Source organism: Haemaphysalis longicornis, unplaced genomic scaffold (genome assembly GCF_048455015.1).
Source record: "Haemaphysalis longicornis isolate Haplotype H1 unplaced genomic scaffold, Haemaphysalis longicornis Haplotype H1 scaffold_5, whole genome shotgun sequence".
In the NCBI taxonomy this organism is placed as follows: domain Eukaryota; kingdom Metazoa; phylum Arthropoda; class Arachnida; order Ixodida; family Ixodidae; genus Haemaphysalis; species Haemaphysalis longicornis.
In genome coordinates, this window is record NW_027526385.1 from 1,804,221 (window position 1) to 1,828,159 (window position 23,939).

General features: G+C 47.8%; 1 protein-coding gene across 1 annotated transcript; it reads left to right on the plus strand.

The window, feature by feature from the left end:
• The first annotated feature begins 8,952 nt into the window (after positions 1–8,952).
• On the plus strand, positions 8,953–21,124 carry LOC144139015 (uncharacterized). The gene is made up of 2 exons (XM_077671514.1): positions 8,953–9,105; positions 20,092–21,124. Exons 1-2 carry the CDS (start codon positions 9,012–9,014, stop codon positions 21,048–21,050), a joined length of 1,053 nt encoding a protein of 350 aa, XP_077527640.1. The 5' UTR covers positions 8,953–9,011; the 3' UTR covers positions 21,051–21,124.
• The last annotated feature ends 2,815 nt before the right edge of the window (positions 21,125–23,939 follow it).

Sequence of the window (23,939 nt, forward strand, 5' to 3'; positions counted from 1 at the left end):
GGTATTTTTTATTCAGGAGGGTGGTCTTGAGATCTCGACAGTTTGAGTCAAAGTCAGCTTGGTTTGAGCAAATTCTCCTAAATCGGTGGGCTTGGCTGTAAGGTATTGCTGTCTTGCAGTGTCTGACATGGCTACTTCGGAAGTGCAAATACTGCCGCGTGTCTGTCGGTTTGCTATACAGTTTAGTTTGAAGCCGACCTTGGAAGGTAGTAACGGGGACGTCCAGAAAGTTTACACTGTGTTCGGAATAGGAATGAGCAAGGGAAATACTAGGATGGGCTAGGTTAAATGCCTCAATGAAGGTGAGGAGTTCCGCCTCACCGTGTTGCAAGATCATGAATATGTCATCAATATACCTTTTATAGTACATTGGCTTTAAATTTTGGGTGTCAAGAAAGTTTGATTCGAGGTGAGCCATAAATATATTAGCGTAGTTAGGTCCGATTCGAGTTTCCATTGACGTTCCGCTGACTTGCACGTAATGAACTCCGTCGAACTCAAAATTGTTAAGTTCAAGAATAAGCCTAAGGAATGTTTGGAGAGCAGAAGAATCGATAGGTTTGTCGCACGATGACTGCTCATACGCAAGGGATACAGCGGCGATGCCATCTTCATGGGGGATGTTACCGTATAAACCGGATTATAGGTCGACCCGGTATATAGGTCGACCCCCTACCTTGAGGTGGGAAAAGTTGACAAAAAAAAAAAATAATTCGGCACAGAAGCGCACTCACAATGTCTATATTTATTTTCGACGCCCGTCCGTCACTGCCACTCACTATGCCTGCCGAAGTCACTCGTCCGAGCTCTCAGAGTCGTCCGAGGATGACTGCTTCGCACTGTCATATTCCATGCCATCAGGCGCGTTGCTGATGGAGCACTTCCTGAACGCTCGTGTAATCATGTCGTCGGGCAGCGACTGCCCAGAGAAGGACACCCAGCTTGACACGGTCGCAACCGGCCCGTGTAGGTCTTTTTGTTGTCGCCGGCTATCCACTCATTGTACAGTTCGCGGAGCCGGTCCGCGCATGGCCTCCGGAGCGATCGTGAGCGAAGTTACCGGACGAAGTTCCCGGACGAAGTCCGCCACTTTGTTCTCCAACTCGGGGTGCACCGCTTGACGTCCACGGAACGACCGGTTTCGGGGGTTGCACGCGCACAGCTTAGCTTTCTGGCTCCGCCAGTACCGCACACTTTTCTCCGAAACGCCTAACTGGCGTTGCGCCGCCGTATTCCCATTCTGCTCGGTGACTCAATCGCCGTCAGCTTAAACGCCGCGGTGAACTGGCGTCGACTGCCGCCACTCAACTCGGAACAGAGACGTACAGAAATGTACGCACGCACGCACAATAGACGAGTAGAAGACGAAAAACTAGAGAAAAGCGAAATCAAATAAAGGCCTGATGGAGGAAAGGCCAGTGGAGGAAAGTCGCTGTCATTTGGCAAGATAGCCGGGGCTGCAACTGGGTCGGCGGTGCATGCGAATCCTCTGGGCTGGCGCGACTTCGCATGCACCGCCGACCCAGTTGCAGCCCCGGCTATCTTGCCAAATGACAGCGACTTTCCTCCACTGCCTCCAATTCTATCCAGTGTAAGGACCCCGGAGCAGTGTCGTGCCAGCAGCCCACCGCCACCGCCGCCCAGATCCACCGCAACCACGGCGCCCCGGGCGAGCGCCAGCGCCCCAACCCCGAAGTCCACGGACGAGCGTCGCGCCAGCGACATGCCAACCCCTACTGGCAAACCTGCAGCGGCCACAACGCCCCGAGGGAACGCTCGCGGTGACACTACGAAACTCCCTGACCAGCGCCGCACCAACAGCATGCCACGCCCAAGCTCCGCATCCTCAGCGACCGCCGAGCCCACGAGAACCAACAGCAGTGCGTCCGCCGGACCTTCCGGGGTCCAAAATCCAGCCCCCCTGTGCCACATGCCCTTACAACCTTCGAAAGAATCAGCATAGCAGCAACTGACTACAACACAAAAAAACAGGTAACGCGGCCTCCTTCCCCGTTTCAAGACAGTTTTTAAAGCTAAGAAAAATCACCGAAAAGCGCATACGTTCCGAATTGCACGTTTCCGCTCTTGCACAGTACTTGACTGCCGCGGTCTCTCCCAGGGGTCTTAGGATTAGAATAAAACCTGCTACTACCGAACTCTCCCCGTCCAACATGAATAAGTGGAAACAGGTACTCGATAAAGCGTCTTTACAATTAACTGAAATAATCCTCAATCACTACGAAACTACGGCCCATTCTCTCCGAAAGAAAGAGGAACTACTTAGTCAGGAACTAAGCAAAAGAGAGTTGACCCTTTTAAGCAACTACGAATCTAAGACGGCTTCCGCCATATCCCGAACAAAAGACCGAAAGTTTAACCGAGATAAGATTTCTAACACTGGCCACATGCGTAAGAACCTAACAAGCTCCGGCACTAGTAACTGCCCCCACTCTGACAATACGACCGATAATGTCACTACGACTGTAATAAATGCTTCGACTACTCCACCCCAAACAGTTCAGTTAAACCCCTGTACTAATAATTTTCCCTCGCCTGCCGTCACAAAAGAAAACCTTACCGGGAATGTAATGAACCTTTCAAGTATAACCCTCTCCCCAGCTCAGATGAACGTCTTGTCAAAGGGCCTAAACTTTTGCCCGGCTACTGGTGGTTTTGATGAATTTCAACTTTTTAGGGACTTATAACTTCGCCAGAAACATGAGGCTACGAGAATACTTCTACGATCACCCCGCGACGGAAGAAGCCCGCAGAACCCTACCTAGCTATAAGCACTGGACCCCTCCCACACAGCGTGATAGTTGCCTCGACATGTACATCAAAGCTGTCCAACGCGATGTGCGAAAAGCATACCAAACACAAATTTCTTTCCACCACAACATGACTACCAACGAAAAGAAAGCCCTAGAGGAACTCGCAAGCTGTCCCGACATAATTATTAAACCTGCCGACAACGGAGGCGCAATCGTAATCCTTGACAAAACCGACTATGTTAACGAGGCCAATAAGCAACTATCAGTATCGACGTTCTATAAAGCACTACCCAATGATTCCACTTAAGATTATAAGCAAATTGTCAAAGATAAACTTGCTGAGCTTTTTAAAAATAAAACAATAAATGAAACCACGGCTCGTTCCCTGATCCCCTTAAGCCCAGTAGCCGGTAAATTTTATCTTCTCCCAAAGATTCACAAGGTGAACAACCCAGGGCGCCCCATTGTTTCTGGCATTGGCACTGTTACCGAAAACCTCTCGCGCTATGTAAATTATCTCATTTGCGACATTCCGCCCAGCTTTCCCTTCTTCATTAAGGATACCAATGACTTTCTCTCAGACATCTCAAAAATTGAAATTCCTGATAACTGCCTTCTAGTCACCCTTGATGTTGCGTCACTGTATACTAACATCCCCCATGAAGATGGCATCGCCGCTGTATCCCTTGCGTATGAGCAGTCATCGTGCGACAAACCTATCGATTCTTCTGCTCTCCAAACATTCTTTAGGCTTATTCTTGAACTTAACAATTTTGAGTTCGACGGAGTTCATTACGTGCAAGTCAGCGGAACGTCAATGGGAACTCGAATCGGACCTAACTACGCTAATATCTTTATGGCTCACCTCGAATCAAACTTTCTTGACACCCAAAATTTAAAGCCAATGTACTATAAAAGGTATATTGATGACATATTCATGATCTGGCAACACGGTGAGGCGGAACTCCTCACCTTCATTGAGGCATTTAACCTAGCCCATCCTAGTATTTCCCTTGCTCATTCCTATTCGGAACACAGTGTAAACTTTCTGGACGTCACCGTTACTACCTTCCAAGGTCGGCTTCAAACTAAACTGTATAGAAAACCGACAGACACGCGGCAGTATTTGCACTTCCGAAGTAGCCATGTCAGACACTGCAAGACAGCAATACCTTACAGCCAAGCCCACCGATTTAGGAGAATTTGCTCAAACCAAGCCGACTTTGACTCAAACTGTCAAGAACTAGACCGCCCTCCTGAATAAAAAATACCCGGAAAACGTTATCGACGACGCTATTGTGCGAGCCAACCAATTGGACCGTAACGAAATCTGTAAGAAAAAAGCCCCGAACGGGAACCCGCAAACTAACTTAGTTTTAACCCACTCATCCTCCGCTCCAAGAGTGTCAACCGTGCTAAAAAAACATCACAATATCCTAATGCAAAGTGACCGCTTAAAAAGCATATTCCCCGAACCACCACGCGTTGTCTACCGGCGTAATAAGAATTTAGGTGACTTTCTTACTAACTCTCGTATCAACCGACCGGCAACTACTGGCTGCATGCCCTGCAATAAACGCCGATGTAAAGTATGCCCACACATGACCACTACACAGCACGCCACCAGCACGGCTTCAGACTACTACGTAAATATAAAAGGTAACTTTAACTGTGACTCCGCTAATGTCGTATATCTTTTAGAGTGCACTGTTTGTAGGCAACAATATATCGGCCAAACTGAAACTCCCTTCCGAATACGGTTCAATAATCACCGCTCTCATGCAAAAAGCTGCCCTTATTTGCCCCTGTCAAGACATGTGAACAGTCCCGGGCATGCATTTGAACATCTTAAAGCAACGATTTTAGAATCCGCCTTCAAAACGCACCACGACCGCGAGGTTCGGGAATCTTATCTCATTTATAAGTTTGGGTCAGCCGCACTTGGAATTAATAAAAGTTACGGAAAACTAACGTGCTTATCCCTCGATTAAAATTGGCGGCTTCATAATGTTTATAACTGTGTTCATTATTCCTAACCTCGAGTTTCCCATCAGAATTCGCAGAAACTCTCCTAATACAGCAGCTTTATTAGCCTAAAGCGGCTCAACAATGCCATTTGTCCTGGGGAAGGAGGCCTCGTTCCCACCACCACTTAAGAATGTTTAACTCTTTGTGATCTATTCATGTTTAACCTTTTGTGACCCTACCTATTTCCTGTTCAGTTGCTAGCTTCTGTGAAATGCTCTTTTGTGCCCCCTATCTATTCTCTTCATCCGCGGGGGGCACACCCATCTTCGCTTCGGCCCCAACCAGTCTCCCCAGCCACTGAATACCTTACTGTATACTCTTCCCTTTCTTTTGAAACCGCGGTTGTCCAGTTTCCCGCATTGTCTGAATTTGCAGCCCGCGCGGCATACGTTGACCCGTCATGGTGCAACCTTGAACGCTGTTTTGTTAACACGACCCCTTTTTGTCTCTCTCGCTCCCCCCCCCCCCTTTTTTTTTGTTGTTGTAACATAGGCGTAGCCCGACTGTATGCACACTCTCCATTTCCGAAACATTTTCCGCTCCTTCTCACAGTTTTCTGCAAACCTATATAAGAAATGTGTTCGAAATGTTTGCGACAGCAAAATCATGTAACTTTACTCTGATGAAGGCAAGTCCCGTTGCCGCTACGTAAGTAAACCTTGTTTGTTATTGTTCTTGCTGTGTATCTGACTCTTTACTTGTACTATTTCTGCGCGCTTTGTGAGTTTATCTTCTTCTAGATTTATATATATATATATATATATATATATATATATATATATATATATATATAGCGAATCAGAATAGGAAATGAGGGACTCGTAGAAACAACACAGAAATAAGGATTGGCAGTCAAGAAGACCTCGGAAAGCAAAGGGGAGGTTGTGGTAGGCCATTGAAACAGATCAAGAATTTGGAAAGAAAGAAAGAAAGCGAAGAAAAAATGCCCGCCAGGTGGGATCCGAACCCACGACCTCCAGAATACCGGTCTGGTGCGATCAGACCGGTATTCTGGAGGTCGTGGGTTCGGATCCCACCTGGCGGGCATTTTTTCTTCGCTTTCTTTCTTTCTTTCCAAATTCTTGATCTGTTTCAATGGCCTACCACAACCTCCCCTTTGCTTTCCGAGGTCTTCTTGACTGCCAATCCTTATTTCTGTATATATATATATATATATATATATATATATATATATATATAGGGAGTAGTAGAACTTTGAAGATGGTAGAGAACACAAGAGAAGAGGTAAAAGCACGATTGTGGCCTACGTTTCAGCAAAGATAACTTGCTTTCCTCAGGAAAGCAAGTTCTCTTTGCTGAAACGTAGGCCACAATCGTGCTTTTACCTTGTTCGAAGTTTTTCTTCTCTTATATATATATATATATATATCGGTATTCTGGACCAGACCGGTATTCTGGAGGTCGTGGGTTCAGATCCCACCCCTCGGGCATTTTTTCACCACTTTCTTTTCGACTCAAAAAATTCTTCATCTCTTTCTATGACCCACCACAACCTCCCCTTTCCTTTCCGAGGTTTTCTTGACTGCCAAACCTTATTTTCTGTCATATTTCACGGATCCCCTCATTTCCCATTTTCTGAATCGCTACATGCTTAGCGAGGGCCTCTGTTCTGGCAGTTTTGGTGCCAAAGGGAGCTTAAGAGGGTTCAACGCTGGTCGACCACTCTCGACATATCGTAGACACTCGAGTGACGGCCCGGGGGTTAAAAAGAAGGTCCCCTTCACCCCGAGTAGTCCGAGTGGCGCTGGCTACCACCCCCAAGTGCAGGAAAACAAAAATTACTTAACATAAATACCCGAGAAAGTCCTGGGGAAACAGCCCCGCCGGTAGCGTAGTGGTTATCGCACCAGACCGGTATTCTGGAGGTCGTGGGTTCGGATCCTTCCCGGGGGGCATTTTTTCACCACTTTCTTTTCGACTCAAAAAATTCTTCATCTCTTTCTATGACCCACCACAACCTCCCCTTTCCTTTCCGAGGTTTTCTTGACTGCCAACCCTTATTTTCTGTCTTATTTCACGGAGCGCCTCATTTCCCATTTTCTGATTCGCTATATATATATATATATATATATATATATATATATATATATATATATATATATATATATATATAGCTTTGGTGTTATTTTATTAGGTTTTTTTATACGAGAGATAGAGAGAGAGAGATCTTTAATGTGAACTGGTGAAGTGAGCCAATCTGCGGCATATGGCTTGCTACAGCAGATAGGGATGGCTACAGTCGTGAGGGGTAGGAGATTGCGGGTACAGCAGCGAGAGTACAAACGGAAAGAAACGTTGAAAACGGGTTACAAAGAAATTCTGCTAGCTAAGTTCGGACATAAACAAAATTTGAAAAGGAAATCGTTAAGGTAAACGCTGAATCAAAATACAAAGAAAACGGTGCAAAAGAAGGGCGGGAATAACATCAACCCAAGAAAAATAAAAATATAAACGAAAATGCGCGAACGAGTACACATCTTGAGACACTTCTGCTGTTTACGATCTAAAGAAATTTTCCCAGTTCTGAATCCTGTAGTAGGCGAAGAAAGATTTAGTCCGCAGTGATCTTCATCACTATTTGCCTAGGGGCCAAGAAAATGAAAGAGTTCCAGCTTGCCTCCACGAGACACGAGACAGGCAGCTGGCTGCAGTATTTCGCTCGGCAGCGAATCTAGGGCAGATGCACAGCAATTTGTTTGTAGTATCACGCATGGTGCCACTCAGGCACAGCGGTGAATTGTCACAACATATTTTGAAGTAAAAATTTCGGGTAACGCTACGTTCAAGCGCAGACGGTGCAGTATGTCTTCAAACCACTTGTTGAGTCCGCGTGGAAAGCAGAATTCACAGCGGGGGTGAATATCCACCCCCCCCCCAACCCCTACAAATCCCGTTGCTATCCACGTGTTGGTACTACCTGTTCGTATCCACTTCAGCAGGTAGTAAGGCTTGCATCAATGTATACACACACTTAAATTATATGATTAGTTTTTGTCAAACACTACTTTTCAGCGGGGTCTATAGTTATATGGAGGCTAGAATCATAAATTATTGCAACCTTAAAATTTTGGGTTATGTTTGATAATAAGTGTTCTCAAGAAATTACAACCTGAATCATTTCCTAGAGATGCGGGTTTCTCGTTTTAATTATCTCGCCATCCCGACCCTCCGAAAATGGATGACCAGCAAAGCTTTTTAGCACCCAGAATAACGGTTACACAGAATTTAGGTGAAAAGTACAAGGAAATTTTATATCTCCTCAGCCTTGACGGCGGTCGTCCGTCAAGACACAGGCGCACTCTTTAATTTTGGCTCTACTGATCGTAAAACCCGGGTCTAATATAGATAACTAATTCGCTCCATATGCATATTCAACTGGCGATGTGGATAAGATTTAGGTCCAAATCATGTTTTGAACGTCGTTCAATTGCGGTGACCGCGTTCTAATAACACACACACTGCAGAATTCATTCTGTGAAGCCGCGCGCTCGGACGCCTTGTCAGGCGTACACCACGACGCTAGCGGCGGTAGCATTTGCTTTTGCTGTTGGCTCTTTCATTCTCACTTTTTAGGGGAGAGTTTCCGCTCCGACACAAGCGGCGATACGCGTTTGCTTTGGCGATAAACTTGGTCTTCGTAAACTGCCTTTCCCAAATCGCGTTTGTCCGCGCACGCGCGGACGCCATAAAATCCCGGATCCTAGCCATACGAGTTTTTCTTGAAGCTGTTCGAAATATACACTTTAGAACACTGGAATTGTACAAACACAACGCACCCAGCCCAGTTCAAGGCAATGTCGGCCGCACCGAATGCGTCAGCAGGCCGAAAAAACTGCACGAAAACGTTGTTCCGACTGAACTCGGCGATCAATCAACGACAAATAAACTCGCTCGGAGACATTTTTGAACGGTCGCTATAGGCGCTTCAAATCAACTTGACAAGACATTGGGTACATGTCTCCGAGACGCATCCTTTTGAAAGCCAAGAAACAAGGCTTGGAGCGCTAGACAATAGATGTTATCATTTGCTTTGAAACATAGAACAATACGTGCACGTGCTTTTTTTAGGGGTAGCTCGTTATACGCCCCGCGCTCTGTCGACGACGCACTGAAGTGTCTACTGTATATAAGGCTGGCGTGGCGTGTCCCAACCGAGGTCCCGAGTTGTGGTGCACTGTTAGGACCACCACGATGGCTCGCTTCTTTTGTGTTTGCGTGCTCGCTGTCTCCGTTGCGTACGCGGCCGCGATGGGGCAGGAAAAGCTCACTGAAGGATTCATGGGAGGTAAGCCGACTATCAAAAACGTCTTAGCGTCTAGTTCATGTCGATTACGGAAATTTTCCTCTCCGTTCACGCTTGTAATTAATGGTGACAAAGCGAATTCAAGTTATAAACTGTATTTCCAGCACTCAATCTTCTTCAAAAAGTGACTCACTTAAAGGCCAAAGCTAATAGATTGTTATGATATTAAGATTCGGTGGTCGACCGACGAGACTGGCACCTTAGGTCAATAAAACCAAAACCACAACGCGAAAGTGAAACGTAGAGGCTTGTATTAGGTCGAGCTGAAAAACGGGATGAGTGAAAAGTGATGGTACGTCGCAAGAAACAAAAGAACAAAAGAGATATGCATGAGAAAGCAAGCCCTATACTGTCCCAGTTCAGCGACGATCGGGAAGAAGTAGGAAAAGCATGAGAAGAAAAGAAAAACAGAACGGGCGCACATGTGTAGTCCGTTGTAGCTGGTGACCGGTAGTCCGGTATGCCTCGGTCACGCGGGACGTCACTGGTCCCCACATTGACCGGAATGGGAGGTAGCTCGGAACGTGGGCACGAATACCACGCCAGGCGCAGCGGCGGATACGGGCGGCTGGCGCTTACGGCGCGATCTCCGGTGATCAGGCGGTAACTGGCGACTACCTGTGGTTGTGCGGGCGCCATCGAAAGGTGCATCCGCTGTTCGTTACAAGCGCACCCCGAGTTTCCGCGACTGATGCTGGTGGTGATAGTTCCGAAAGAATGGCCCATGCCCACACAGGGGGATTAGTCATGAAAGAGGCGCTCATGATTTTGGAAAATATATATATGAAAAAAATATATATAAAATAATATTGTAACGGCGAACTCACACGTTGAGGGTTGTAACAGGTGAAAAGAGTACATTTATTCTAAAAGACGAAATTGTGCCCGACAGCAAGCCAGTCAAAATCGGCTTCAACTTCTTCGTCTTTCCCCTCGGCCCGGAACCTTCTTCTTCTTTAGTGTCTTATCAAAATCCCCGCTAATGGGATTCCGCTGAGAGTGGAATCAACCTTACAGCCGTGGTAATATGCAGAAAACTAAAGTAATGCTTAATAACCTCGGGAGAGCACAGCGGGTTGAGATAGATGGCGAGGCAGTGGAAGTGATAAGTGAATACAGTCAAACCCGTTTATAGCGAACTGCAATATGCACTGAGATTAGTTCGATATATCCAATAGTTCGATATAGCCGAACACGCCCCCCCCCCTCACCAACTCCGCCATCCGCGTATGCAGAAACGAACACAGTACAGTAGCCATTACCATACCAAAATAATCCATTTATTGCAAGTAATAAAGCTACTTTCCGCCTTAACTGCAAACGTTGCAAAAAAAAGCGGTGATTTTTGTTTTCACTTTCGTTTTGGCGGCTTCAGCTAGCATAGCATTCTCTACACGAAACGTTTGCACCAGTTCGAGTCCGCGTCCTCAAAAATCTAAGAAGCATTGGCGGAGCACATCGACTGCCGAAAGCGCTTCATTATAAGCGTCGGTCGGATTTCACTCGCGAAATCATCGGGAACGCTGGCGAGCTCTTCCCACAGTTCACCGATGCTGCTGTCTTGGTCCGGACACGCTGACTGGGAGGGTTCCGTCACGACTTCCGCGCGTCGGAAACAGTTACGGAGAGTATTGGGTGTCACGTCGCTCCGTGCGAGGCGCAATGTCTCAGTCGCGGCTCTTGCTCCGTGGTCGCGGTCAATCACCATTTTAATCGCCGCTCCGAGATCATGCATTTCGGCGGCCATTCTAGGTGCCGAGAGTTCGATATATCGGATGTGAACTTCGTTATAAGGAATATATTTCCCATGTATTTCCGTAACTGAATTATTTTTGTTCGATATATAGCATAATTCGCTCTATCCGGGTTCGTTATAGCCGGGTTTGACTGTATATATACTTCGGCCAAGTAATGACCCGACATCCCAACCATGAGGCAGAGATAATTAGAAGGATCAGAATGGGGTGGAGTGCATTCGGCAGGCATTCTCAGATAATGAATGGCAGCCTACCATTTGACCTGAAGAAGAAAGTGTATGACAGCTGCATCTTATCGGTACTTACCTAAGGGGCAGGAATTTTCAGGCTCACTAAAAGAGTTCAACATAAATTGAGGACGACACAGCGAGCGACGGAACGGAAGATGGTAGGTGTAACATTAAGGGACAGGAAGAGAGCGGAGTGGGTCAGGGAACAAACCCGTGTTAAGGACATATTAGTAGAAATTAAGAAGAAGAAATGGACGTGGGCAGGGCATGTAATGCGAAGGCAAGATAACCGCTGGTCATTAAGGGCAACAGAGTGGATCCCTAGAGAAGGCAAGCGTTGCAGGGGGCGGCAGAAAGTTAGATGGGCAGATGAGCTCAAGAGGTTTGCGGGGATAAATTGGTCACAGTTGGCACAGGACCGGAATAATTGGAGATCCATGGGAGAGGCCTTTGCCCTGCAGTGGGCGTAGATATGATGATGTTGATGATAATGTAAAATTCATTTCAAGTAGGCGTTTTAGTAATAAAAATCATTTGATCGTTTTCTTAAACGCCTATATATATATATATATATATATATATATATATATATATATATATATATATATATATATATATATATATATATATATATATATATATATATATATAGCGAATCAGAAAATGGGAAAGGAGGGGCTCCGTCAAATAAGACAGAAAATAAGGGTTGGCAGTCAAGAAAACCTCGGAAAGCAAAGGGGAGGTTGTGGTGGGTCATAGAAAGAGATGAAGAATTTTTTTGAGTCGAAAAGAAAGTGGTGAAAAAATGCCCGCCGGGTGGGATCCGAACCCACGACCTCCAGAATACCGGTCTGGTGCGATAACCACTACGCTACCAGCGGGGCTGTTTCCCCAGCACTTTCTCGGGTATTTATGTTAAGTATTTTTGTTTCCTGCACTTGGGGGTGGTAGCCAGCGCCACTCGGACTACTCGGGGTGAAGGGGACCTTCTTTTTAACCCCCGGGCCGTGACTCGAGTGTCTACGACATGTCGAGAGTGGTCGACCAGCGTTGAACCCTCTTAAGCTCCCTTTGGCACCAAGACTGCCAGAACAGAGGCCCTCGCTAAGCATGTAGCGAATCAGAAAATGGGAAAGGAGGGGCTCCGTCAAATAAGACAGAAAATAAGGGTTGGCAGTCAAGAAAACCTCGGAAAGCAAAGGGGAGGTTGTGGTGGGTCATAGAAAGAGATGAAGAATTTTTTTGAGTCGAAAAGAAAGTGGTGAAAAAATTCTGGTATTCTGGAGGTCGTGGGTTCGGATCCCACCCGGCGGGCATTTTTTCACCACTTTCTTTTCGACTCAAAAAAATTCTTCATCTCTTTCTATGACCCACCACAACCTCCCCTTTGCTTTCCGAGGTTTTCTTGACTGCCAACCCTTATTTTCTGTCTTATTTGACGGAGCCCCTCCTTTCCCATTTTCTGATTCGCTACATGCTTAGCGAGGGCCTCTGTTCTGGCAGTCTTGGTGCCAAAGGGAGCTTAAGAGGGTTCAACGCTGGTCGACCACTCTCGACATGTCGTAGACACTCGAGTCACGGCCCGGGGGTTAAAAAGAAGGTCCCCTTCACCCCGAGTAGTCCGAGTGGCGCTGGCTACCACCCCCAAGTGCAGGAAACAAAAATACTTAACATAAATACCCGAGAAAGTGCTGGGGAAACAGCCCCGCTGGTAGCGTAGTGGTTATCGCACCAGACCGGTATTCTGGAGGTCGTGGGTTCGGATCCCACCCGGCGGGCATTTTTTCACCACTTTCTTTTCGACTCAAAAAAATTCTTCATCTCTTTCTATGACCCACCACAACCTCCCCTTTGCTTTCCGAGGTTTTCTTGACTGCCAACCCTTATTTTCTGTCTTATTTGACGGAGCCCCTCCTTTCCCATTTTCTGATTCGCTACATGCTTAGCGAGGGCCTCTGTTCTGGCAGTCTTGGTGCCAAAGGGAGCTTAAGAGGGTTCAACGCTGGTCGACCACTCTCGACATGTCGTAGACACTCGAGTCACGGCCCGGGGGTTAAAAAGAAGGTCCCCTTCACCCCGAGTAGTCCGAGTGGCGCTGGCTACCACCCCCAAGTGCAGGAAACAAAAATACTTAACATAAATACCCGAGAAAGTGCTGGGGAAACAGCCCCGCTGGTAGCGTAGTGGTTATCGCACCAGACCGGTATTCTGGAGGTCGTGGGTTCGGATCCCACCCGGCGGGCATTTTTTCACCACTTTCTTTTCGACTCAAAAAAATTCTTCATCTCTTTCTATGACCCACCACAACCTCCCCTTTGCTTTCCGAGGTTTTCTTGACTGCCAACCCTTATTTTCTGTCTTATTTGACGGAGCCCCTCCTTTCCCATTTTCTGATTCGCTACATGCTTAGCGAGGGCCTCTGTTCTGGCAGTCTTGGTGCCAAAGGGAGCTTAAGAGGGTTCAACGCTGGTCGACCACTCTCGACATGTCGTAGACACTCGAGTCACGGCCCGGGGGTTAAAAAGAAGGTCCCCTTCACCCCGAGTAGTCCGAGTGGCGCTGGCTACCACCCCCAAGTGCAGGAAACAAAAATACTTAACATAAATACCCGAGAAAGTGCTGGGGAAACAGCCCCGCTGGTAGCGTAGTGGTTATCGCACCAGACCGGTATTCTGGAGGTCGTGGGTTCGGATCCCACCCGGCGGGCATTTTTTCACCACTTTCTTTTCGACTCAAAAAAATTCTTCATCTCTTTCTATGACCCACCACAACCTCCCCTTTGCTTTCCGAGGTTTTCTTGACTGCCAACCCTTATTTTCTGTCTTATTTGACGGAGCCCCTCCTTTCCCATTTTCTGATTCGCTACATGCTTAGCGAGGGCCTCTGTTCTGGCAGTCTTGGTGCCAAAGGGAGCTTAAGAGGGTTCAACGCTGGTCGACCACTCTCGACATGTCGTAGACACTCGAGTCACGGCCCGGGGGTTAAAAAGAAGGTCCCCTTCACCCCGAGTAGTCCGAGTGGCGCTGGCTACCACCCCCAAGTGCAGGAAACAAAAATACTTAACATAAATACCCGAGAAAGGGCTGGGGAAACAGCCCCGCTGGTAGCGTAGTGGTTATCGCACCAGACCGGTATTCTGGAGGTCGTGGGTTCGGATCCCACCCGGCGGGCATTTTTTCACCACTTTCTTTTCGACTCAAAAAAATTCTTCATCTCTTTCTATGACCCACCACAACCTCCCCTTTGCTTTCCGAGGTTTTCTTGACTGCCAACCCTTATTTTCTGTCTTATTTGACGGAGCCCCTCCTTTCCCATTTTCTGATTCGCTACATGCTTAGCGAGGGCCTCTGTTCTGGCAGTCTTGGTGCCAAAGGGAGCTTAAGAGGGTTCAACGCTGGTCGACCACTCTCGACATGTCGTAGACACTCGAGTCACGGCCCGGGGGTTAAAAAGAAGGTCCCCTTCACCCCGAGTAGTCCGAGTGGCGCTGGCTACCACCCCCAAGTGCAGGAAACAAAAATACTTAACATAAATACCCGAGAAAGTGCTGGGGAAACAGCCCCGCTGGTAGCGTAGTGGTTATCGCACCAGACCGGTATTCTGGAGGTCGTGGGTTCGGATCCCACCCGGCGGGCATTTTTTCACCACTTTCTTTTCGACTCAAAAAAATTCTTCATCTCTTTCTATGACCCACCACAACCTCCCCTTTGCTTTCCGAGGTTTTCTTGACTGCCAACCCTTATTTTCTGTCTTATTTGACGGAGCCCCTCCTTTCCCATTTTCTGATTCGCTACATGCTTAGCGAGGGCCTCTGTTCTGGCAGTCTTGGTGCCAAAGGGAGCTTAAGAGGGTTCAACGCTGGTCGACCACTCTCGACATGTCGTAGACACTCGAGTCACGGCCCGGGGGTTAAAAAGAAGGTCCCCTTCACCCCGAGTAGTCCGAGTGGCGCTGGCTACCACCCCCAAGTGCAGGAAACAAAAATACTTAACATAAATACCCGAGAAAGGGCTGGGGAAACAGCCCCGCTGGTAGCGTAGTGGTTATCGCACCAGACCGGTATTCTGGAGGTCGTGGGTTCGGATCCCACCCGGCGGGCATTTTTTCACCACTTTCTTTTCGACTCAAAAAAATTCTTCATCTCTTTCTATGACCCACCACAACCTCCCCTTTGCTTTCCGAGGTTTTCTTGACTGCCAACCCTTATTTTCTGTCTTATTTGACGGAGCCCCTCCTTTCCCATTTTCTGATTCGCTACATGCTTAGCGAGGGCCTCTGTTCTGGCAGTCTTGGTGCCAAAGGGAGCTTAAGAGGGTTCAACGCTGGTCGACCACTCTCGACATGTCGTAGACACTCGAGTCACGGCCCGGGGGTTAAAAAGAAGGTCCCCTTCACCCCGAGTAGTCCGAGTGGCGCTGGCTACCACCCCCAAGTGCAGGAAACAAAAATACTTAACATAAATACCCGAGAAAGTGCTGGGGAAACAGCCCCGCTGGTAGCGTAGTGGTTATCGCACCAGACCGGTATTCTGGAGGTCGTGGGTTCGGATCCCACCCGGCGGGCATTTTTTCACCACTTTCTTTTCGACTCAAAAAAATTCTTCATCTCTTTCTATGACCCACCACAACCTCCCCTTTGCTTTCCGAGGTTTTCTTGACTGCCAACCCTTATTTTCTATATATATATATATATATATATATATATATGTGGAACACAGGATAAATGGCTGTTGACCGGTTCTAGAGGTGTTTCGTTGGCAGCCGTAGTTCAAAAGTTGTCTTGGAAACGTATGTTCTACGGTCCGCTTATGGACCTGCAAGCCCTTGCTCTTCGAGGGCTGAACGACTGATGTCTGTCACAGGTCTAGCACCGACCGTGTCCACTTACCGGAACTTCAAAGGTCATGCGTGGTGTTGCGACCGTGTGGGCCGACCCGAACCGAGCTCTGTCGCCTCCGGCATACGTGTGGTAGCGTAGTGTCACGAGCGGCCAGCCGCTGTGCAGCCGTGAAGAAGTCCAGAAGCCGTAGGCTAACGTAACTGTTTACTTCATAGCGAGAGGGGAGCCGAAGCCAAAGAACAATGCCCCGATGAACGAGGTAACAGTACAGGACTCGAGCAGAGTGATAGCATGAATTCACTGCTCAAACAGGAATGGGTTATACCGCTTGCGGGGCCTCTATTTATACCCAAAAGCGCAACGGTCAAAACAGCGTTCCCTCTACATTTGCACACGCTACGAACGTCACAGACACACACAACGCTCTTTCCAGAGTTCGTGAGCTGTCGGTAGCATCGGCGCACTTTGAGTCCGAGAGAGGGGAGAGAGGAGGACTCCGCTGCGATCGCGGGGCCTCTGTGTCCTTGGGGCAGGTCTGGGCCTGTTGCGTCGGCACGCCATCGAATGTTGATCGCCCCGATAGCGAAGCGTCTGACCCGGGCTTGTCGAGGCACGAAAACATGAATCACTGACAAGGAGAGGGGGGGGGGGTGCCAGAAAGGCGCACGCAGTGGCTTCGCCGCACAGCCAAGGAGTGATGCGGGAAAGTACGGTGGCGGGCCGATTCGTAACAGCTTCTCCGCCGGGGGTCCGAGATCCCGTTAGATAAGGGTCTTCAACCGTTGTCCGGAGGGATGCTTTCGAAGTGAAGTGCTCGGCAGACGCTCGACTCCAGGCCTGGGCTGTACGACACTGAGCTGGAGCTTCACAGGGCCGATCACTGGACGAGTAGTGGCTCCCCAAGAACGTCTCTGGCTTGGTCAGGCAAGCAACAGAACAACACAGGAAGACACAACCGCATCGCCGGCAAGTGCGATGACAAATCCACGCTGAAGATCTACCAGGCTTTTAGTTGGGATAAAATACGCTAATAACTAACTACACTAGTTAAATTTTAGCCCAGCAGTACTTTAGACAAGCATACAAACTTGAAAGGTGATATTCCGCGTGATTGGAAATGTCCCACACAAAAAGAAATGTAATTGTAAAGGGCGAAACCTGCTCCAGGAAAAACAATGAAATTGAGAAAGTCAGGCGTCTACAAGCCACTTCTCGCGCTGAGAGCTGCGATTTGAGCTCTCGTCATTGCCCTGAGCTTTCCCCTTTTTGTACCGTACTTTAGGTGCCCCCGCTCTCTGAAAGTGACTGCGACCGGTCGAGAGGACATCGGCCTTCTTCCGAGACGTGTCTCGAGCGCGCGGAGAAAACTGCCCTACTTTCCAACGCTCGAGCAAGGCGTGCGCTTTCGTTCTCGGCCGCTGCGTGGTCCGCTGAGACCCGGCGCAAAGCGAGCGTGCGGCGCTGCCACTCGGCAAGCGCGCATGAGAGCTCTTGCCGCATTTGTTTGCGACACTGTCGGCAAGCGAACACCGCTGGGTGTTTTCGCTTTCCTTTCCGGCTGTCAAGGCCAATTTAGGCACGGGCGGCCCGGTCTCAGAAGACGGCTCAAACCCAGGAGACACCGGAATGGCTACGTGCTCCGCTGGCCGTTGCCTGACATCGAGTATCTGAGTTTCAGGTGGAACGCTAGCGACTCGCTCCGTTGCGGCGCCGTCACTACGCTTTGCTGCACCGTGAACATCGTTCAGTGTCTCGACTGCCGGCTCTGCCCCAGCGTCTGAAGTGGTAGCGCTTCAGTTTCTCCGAGCAGAGGCATGGCATCAAGCATTTACAGTTAAACCTGGATAGAACGAAGTTGAGAGAAATTCGCAAATTTTCGTTACATCCAGGTTTTCGCTACATGCAGGTTTCGAGATAAAACTCGCATGAAAGAAGAAGAAATGAAACGAAAATGCTAGACACCAGTGATGGTGAACTCACCACTCAAACGTTTATTTCACAGTGAAAACTGCGTGATTTGCGCCGCTGCTTTCCCAGACGTTTAGGCACTACACGGCACTCCAAAGAAGCAAGGCCAATTAACCCCGTATTCACAAACATAACTTAGGTATCACTTTTGATACTTTTCGGTGCCTTAATTTTAAATCGTATCGAGGACCGAACTGATGCTCAAAGTGCGCCTTTTCGCGAACTTGATGCTCTTTTCCGCACTCAAAATTGTTCGGAGGGTGGCAGCCATAGGATACTGTACCGGACGGCGCGTTCCTGTGTCTCGCCGGCGGAGACGGCATTTAAAATTGCGAGTTTGTCTCGAAAAGACAGAAGTTTTCGTTCTATGGCAGCAGAAATCACCCATGAACCGACAGCACAGATAACAGTTGAGACGCGTGACTACATGCCGACAGGCAGGCCTAGCACTTAACCGACACCGCACTCACCCTGTAAGTGCACGGTAGTTTGCGGTGCGGACGAAGTTCGCTAAATTAGTGCATTTTGCAGCCAATTTTTCAGAAAAAGTGCAAAATACAATGGCTTATCAGCGTACAAAATTCGTTACATCAAGGTTAACCATCGCGGCACCTTCGTTACATAGAGGTCGCAAACACACGCGTTTTAATAGGGTCGGCAATGGGTAATTGAATAACTTCGTTAGATCTAGTAATTCGATACATGGAGGTTTGTTACATCCAGGTTTACCTGTATATTCATTTTCTTATTCATTTAAATTAGTAATTTTTGCTTGGGTGCCAGAGAATGCCAGGTTGCGCTTGACAATCTCTGCAACGTATGGCGAGGTTCGATTATTTTTCTGCGTACTGTAGAGGTCGCTCATCTCGGCATTTTTATGGCGTAATTTTGATTGATTGTGGGGTTTAACGCGCCGACGCAACGCAGGCGATGAGGCGCGCCGTAGTGGAGGGCTCCGGATTAATTTTGACCGCCTGGGGATCTTTATCGTGCGCCGAAATCTCGTACACACGGGCGTTTTTGCTTTTCGCCTCCATCAGAAAAGCGGCCGCCGCGGCCGGGAATCGAACCCGCGACCTTGTGCTCAGCAGCGCAACGCCTTAGCCACTGAGCCACCGCTATGGCGTTATTTTACCCGCAAGATGAACGGGTTGAGTACACCACGACATATGCGCAAATCACGGAGTTTATGCGTGCATTACGGCATGAGCAATAAATGGTGCAGGTCAGCAAACATTTCCGCCGTTGATCCGATGACAGGAAGTGACAGAATAACAGAGAACGACAGAGCACGAGAGGAGATCTGGGAGCCATCAAGTTAAGTCTGAGATGGCATTAGCTGCGGTGGCGCTGCGTTCGAGCCGTTGCCCAGAAAGCGGGCTCGCCCTCGCCGTCCGCCTGACCAACGCCCGTCGCAAGGCATAGAAAAAGAGCTCCCATGCTAATGCCGCTGCTAAAGCGTGCGAACCTGTCCGCTGAGACTGTTAGGACGCAAAAAGTGGTTGGATCGGTGTGCGAGAGACGTGCGAGGAACGCCGTGTTGCGGACTTCCAAACTAGGAGCGAAGCGTGCGCGTTGAGTTGATCCTTAATTTTGCGAGGGAGAAGGACGATATTATCACGCATTCGCAACGATTTCCGGATGGATATTTTATTCATTTTATTCTTTGCAGATGACTCTTAAGGAGGCTATAAAGTCTCAGTACAGAGCAAGAAAAACGTGAACCTTGCACGATGACCGATTTACTTATGCCGTAGGGCAATATCTCGCAATAATAAAAAAACGATTTGCTTCAGGTTAAGTGAAAAGAGAAATGTTCTGGACGATGCCTATTTTTGGTTGTTTGCGACGCGGATCATGAGTACATAATACCGCCTTAAGATCTTCGCGGTAATACTCTTATCGAAGAAAGTCGCAGCGACGGTTAGATGAAAGGGGCATATATGTATACAAAACGTCTTCGTTCAAGAAGGCTATTCGGCAGTTTCTTTCAACCACTACGGTTCAGCTCAATTACGTAGAACATTCGCAAAATTATACCGCAATGTGTTCGCAGTGGTACTTCCTGCCAGCAGGTGGGCTTTTCCACAATGCACTGCAACGGGACAATAAATTGGAAACTCGCAGAACGCCATTGTTCGAGGAGCTTTACGTGTGCTTGTTGTGTCTTGCAGGCGACGGCTCATCCGGCAGATTCAGCAGTGGCGGTCCAGGAGGCGGCAGTCTCGGCGGTGGCAGTGGCCTTGGCGGCGGCTATGGCGGCGGCCTCGGAAACAACCTCGGCTACGGCGGCGACTATGGCGGCGGCCTCGGAAACAACCTCGGTGGCGGCTACGGCAGCGGCCTCGGCAGCGGCCTCGGCGGAGGCGCCGGTGATTTTTCAGGGAGCGAAGGTTTTGGTGGAGGACGAGGTCGAGGTCTTGGCGCCGGTGGCATCGGAGGAAGCGGCCCTCTCGGCGGTAGCAGCCTCTCTGGACGCGGACCCAGAGGTGGCAGCAGTCTCTTCGGAAGCGGCCGTGGCTTTGGCGGCTCCAGATTAGGCGGTGGTCTAGGCGGGGGTCTAGGCGGTGGCAGTTTAAGAGGGAGTGGACCCGGAAGCGATTTCGGTGTGGGTAGCACCGGCGGCATTGGTGGCTTCGGTGGACCAGGAGAAAGTAGTGGTTATGGTGCAACTGGAGCTCCTGGAAGTGGTGGACGCGGTAGATATGGATCTGGCAGAACACTGGGCTTCGGTGGGGGATCGTCACCCAGTTCACTACTTGGCGGAATGGATGGAGGTAGCTCTGGCTTAGGCGGTGGCTCTGACAGCGTACTTGGGGGAGCAGGATTCGGTGGAAGCGTCGGTTCAAGAGGGGAACCGGGCCTTGGTAGTAGTGGGTTATATGGCAGTCGTGGTAGCCGTGGTAGAAGGGGACGCGCTGGTTTCGGACAGGGTTCCAGCAGCGTGGGTGGAGGTTTCGGAGGAAGCCGTGGCATAGTTGGCCCCGGAGGCAGTTATGGCTCTGGTCCCGGCTTTGGAGGAGGTATTGGAGGAGGTCTTGGTAGTGGCCCCGAAGGCTTGGGGGGAAGCTACGGCGGTGGTTTCGGCGGTAGCCAGCAACAACTAGGTGGTCAGCAGACCGTCGCATTGTAGAAAATGCGAACAGTATCGGAAACAAAACTGTATTTCTTGTGAATAAATTTATGTTTATTCAAAAGTAAAAACAAGATTTCTTTTCCTTTTCTGGCATAGTCATTTTGACCATCCCACAGAGGCGTGAGCAGATATCTATCTATATATCTGTGTAGATAGATAGACAGACAGATAGATAGATAGATAGATAGATAGATAGATAGATAGATAGATAGATAGATAGATAGATAGATAGATAGATAGATAGATAGATAGATAGATAGATAGATAGATAGATAGATAGATAGATAGATAGATAGATAGATAGACAGACAGATAGATAGACAGACAGACAGACAGACAGATAGATAGATAGATAGATAGATAGATAGATAGATAGATAGATAGATAGATAGATAGATAGATAGATAGATAGATAGATAGATAGATAGATAGATAGATAGATAGATAGATAGATAGATAGATAGATAGATAGATAGATAGATGGATAGATAGATAGATGGATGGATGGATGGATGGATGGATGGATGGATGGATGGATGGATGGATGGATGGATGGATGGATGGATGGATGGATGGATGGATGGATGGATGGATGGATGGATGGATGGATGGATGGATGGATGGATGGATAAACTTTTCTTACATGTTGGATGGTGGGTATGAATCGGCTGCCTTATTCTAAGCAGCCGTTGAGAGTTCTGATTTCGTGGGCTGCCAGTTCCCTTTGTTCTTGGAGACTTGCCGCAGAAGGCAGCAACTCTTGATAAGTCATTGAGGACAGAGTGAGACAGGGGTGTCTGGCGTGCTTTTAAATAAGTGGAGCCGAATGAGTGCTGTGGGGATCTTTGGACGCCCATGCTTGTCGACGGATCTCCTCTGTTTAGCGCCAACTGCCCAAGGTCGGAAAATGATCGTTCCCCGAAAGATGGCGCCGGAGGTACCATGGGATGCGGGGATCGTTAAAGGGACACTAATGACAAAACCGAAGTTGGTCTAAATAGAGTGGCATCCACGCAAAACGAATATCCCAGTCTCTGGATCAGTACATTGAAAATAATCACGTAAATATTCATATAATGAAGCTATCAGCGGCCTAGCTGAGATAACGTCGACGGCGACCAAGCGGATGTGCCAAGAATCACGTGGCGAACGAGAGAACGAGAACCGCGCACACAAACTTTAAAAGAAGCACATAAAATCTTTCTTTGCCCATTTACTTTCATAAGTCATAGGCAATTATAAGTGTACAGGTATAATTGAAGCCATGCTGACATTCGCAAGCTGCCAAACCGCGGCGCCGGTGTCGGTTGAGATGGTTATTGCACTTTCGACGAAGTCACATGTCTGTTATCTCCTTGTTTACATCTTGGCGCCAAGTAGTGCCTCACAGTTCCACTCCTCTGTGGACAGTCATTTGCGTCTGAAAGAACAAGCTTTTTGCTCCCTCGCGTAGCGCTGTCTGCCCGAACGAAGTTTCGCACCCAGACCGGCGGCGGCCGAAGCTGTTTGTGTTGTGGTTGCGTTCGCCTCGCGATGAAATTCGACAGCGTGCTCCTGCTGGGTGGAACTGTGCCGATAAAAGCAGTCGCACAATATAGAAGTCAGCCACTTTCACATATATGCAACCTGATACTAAATTCTGGTAATTTTCCTGAATTTTTTTTAAATTGCCAAAGTTTCTGTAATTTTCAAAAGTGGGGATCCAAATGATATGAGCAATTACAGACCGATTTCAGTTCTACCGATTTTTTTTTTCAAAAGTAATAGAACACGTTATCAATGCTCTAATCTTAAGCTGCTGTAGAACTAACCATATCATCGCCGAACAACAGCTAGTATGGCTTCCCAAAACAAAAATCAACGGAAATATCAATACTAAATAAAAGATAATATTATTGATAACTTCGAATGAAAATTGTCTACTATTGGAGTGTTTCTCGATCTTTAAGGGCTTTGATTCTATCAAACACATTTTGTTTCAAAAACTTGAGAAATACGGAATCAGGGGAACCTGTCTCAGTCTAATAAAGAGTTACATAATCGCCTTCAATACACCGAAATTGGTCACGCCAGGTCCAGCTGTGGACAAATTAAGTACGGTGTTCCACAAGGATCTATTCTCGGCCCGCTATTATATTCATTATAAATAAATGACATTGTTAACTTGCCTTTAACCCCGGATATAATATGCAGAAGATACAAACGCCTTTTTTTCTGGCAGAGATCTGAATCTGCTAGAAAAACAAACAAATTTATGGCTTGAAAATTTGTCGATTTGGCTTTGTACAAATAAACAGAATTTAAACACAAGAAAAACAAAATATACTATTTTTTGAGCTCGCAACAAACGAATAGGGCAACAGGTTTTCCTCAATTTCTGAGGCAAATGTATCGAACAAGTTAGTTCACACAAATTCCTTGACATTGTGTTCGATGAAAATTTAAGTTGGTCTCCTCATATTGACAAACTTCGAATCGGTATATCCCGGTCTATTGGTATTATTTATAAGATAAAATATTTACTGCCAGCTTAGTTAAAAAAAGCAACTGTACTACAGTCTAGTCCTTTCGCGCCCGAACTACTGTCTTCTAGCGCTTCTAGTGTGGGGCTCAACAGGAAAAAACAGACATAGAAAACCTACACCGGCTCAAAAAAAATTCTTACGCATAATTGAAAACGCACCCTATATCAGTCACCATTCTCCATTATTTAGGAAAGATCAGGTATTGACAATTATGAACATTCAAATAAAAAACTCTCTAACTATTTATCACCAAATAAGGACTGACCCTAATGACTTTTACAGAAAATACACGCCAAGAAGACATGAATGCGAGTTTAGCCAGACAATATTGCCGCGAACCATACATTGGGTTTGTTTATTT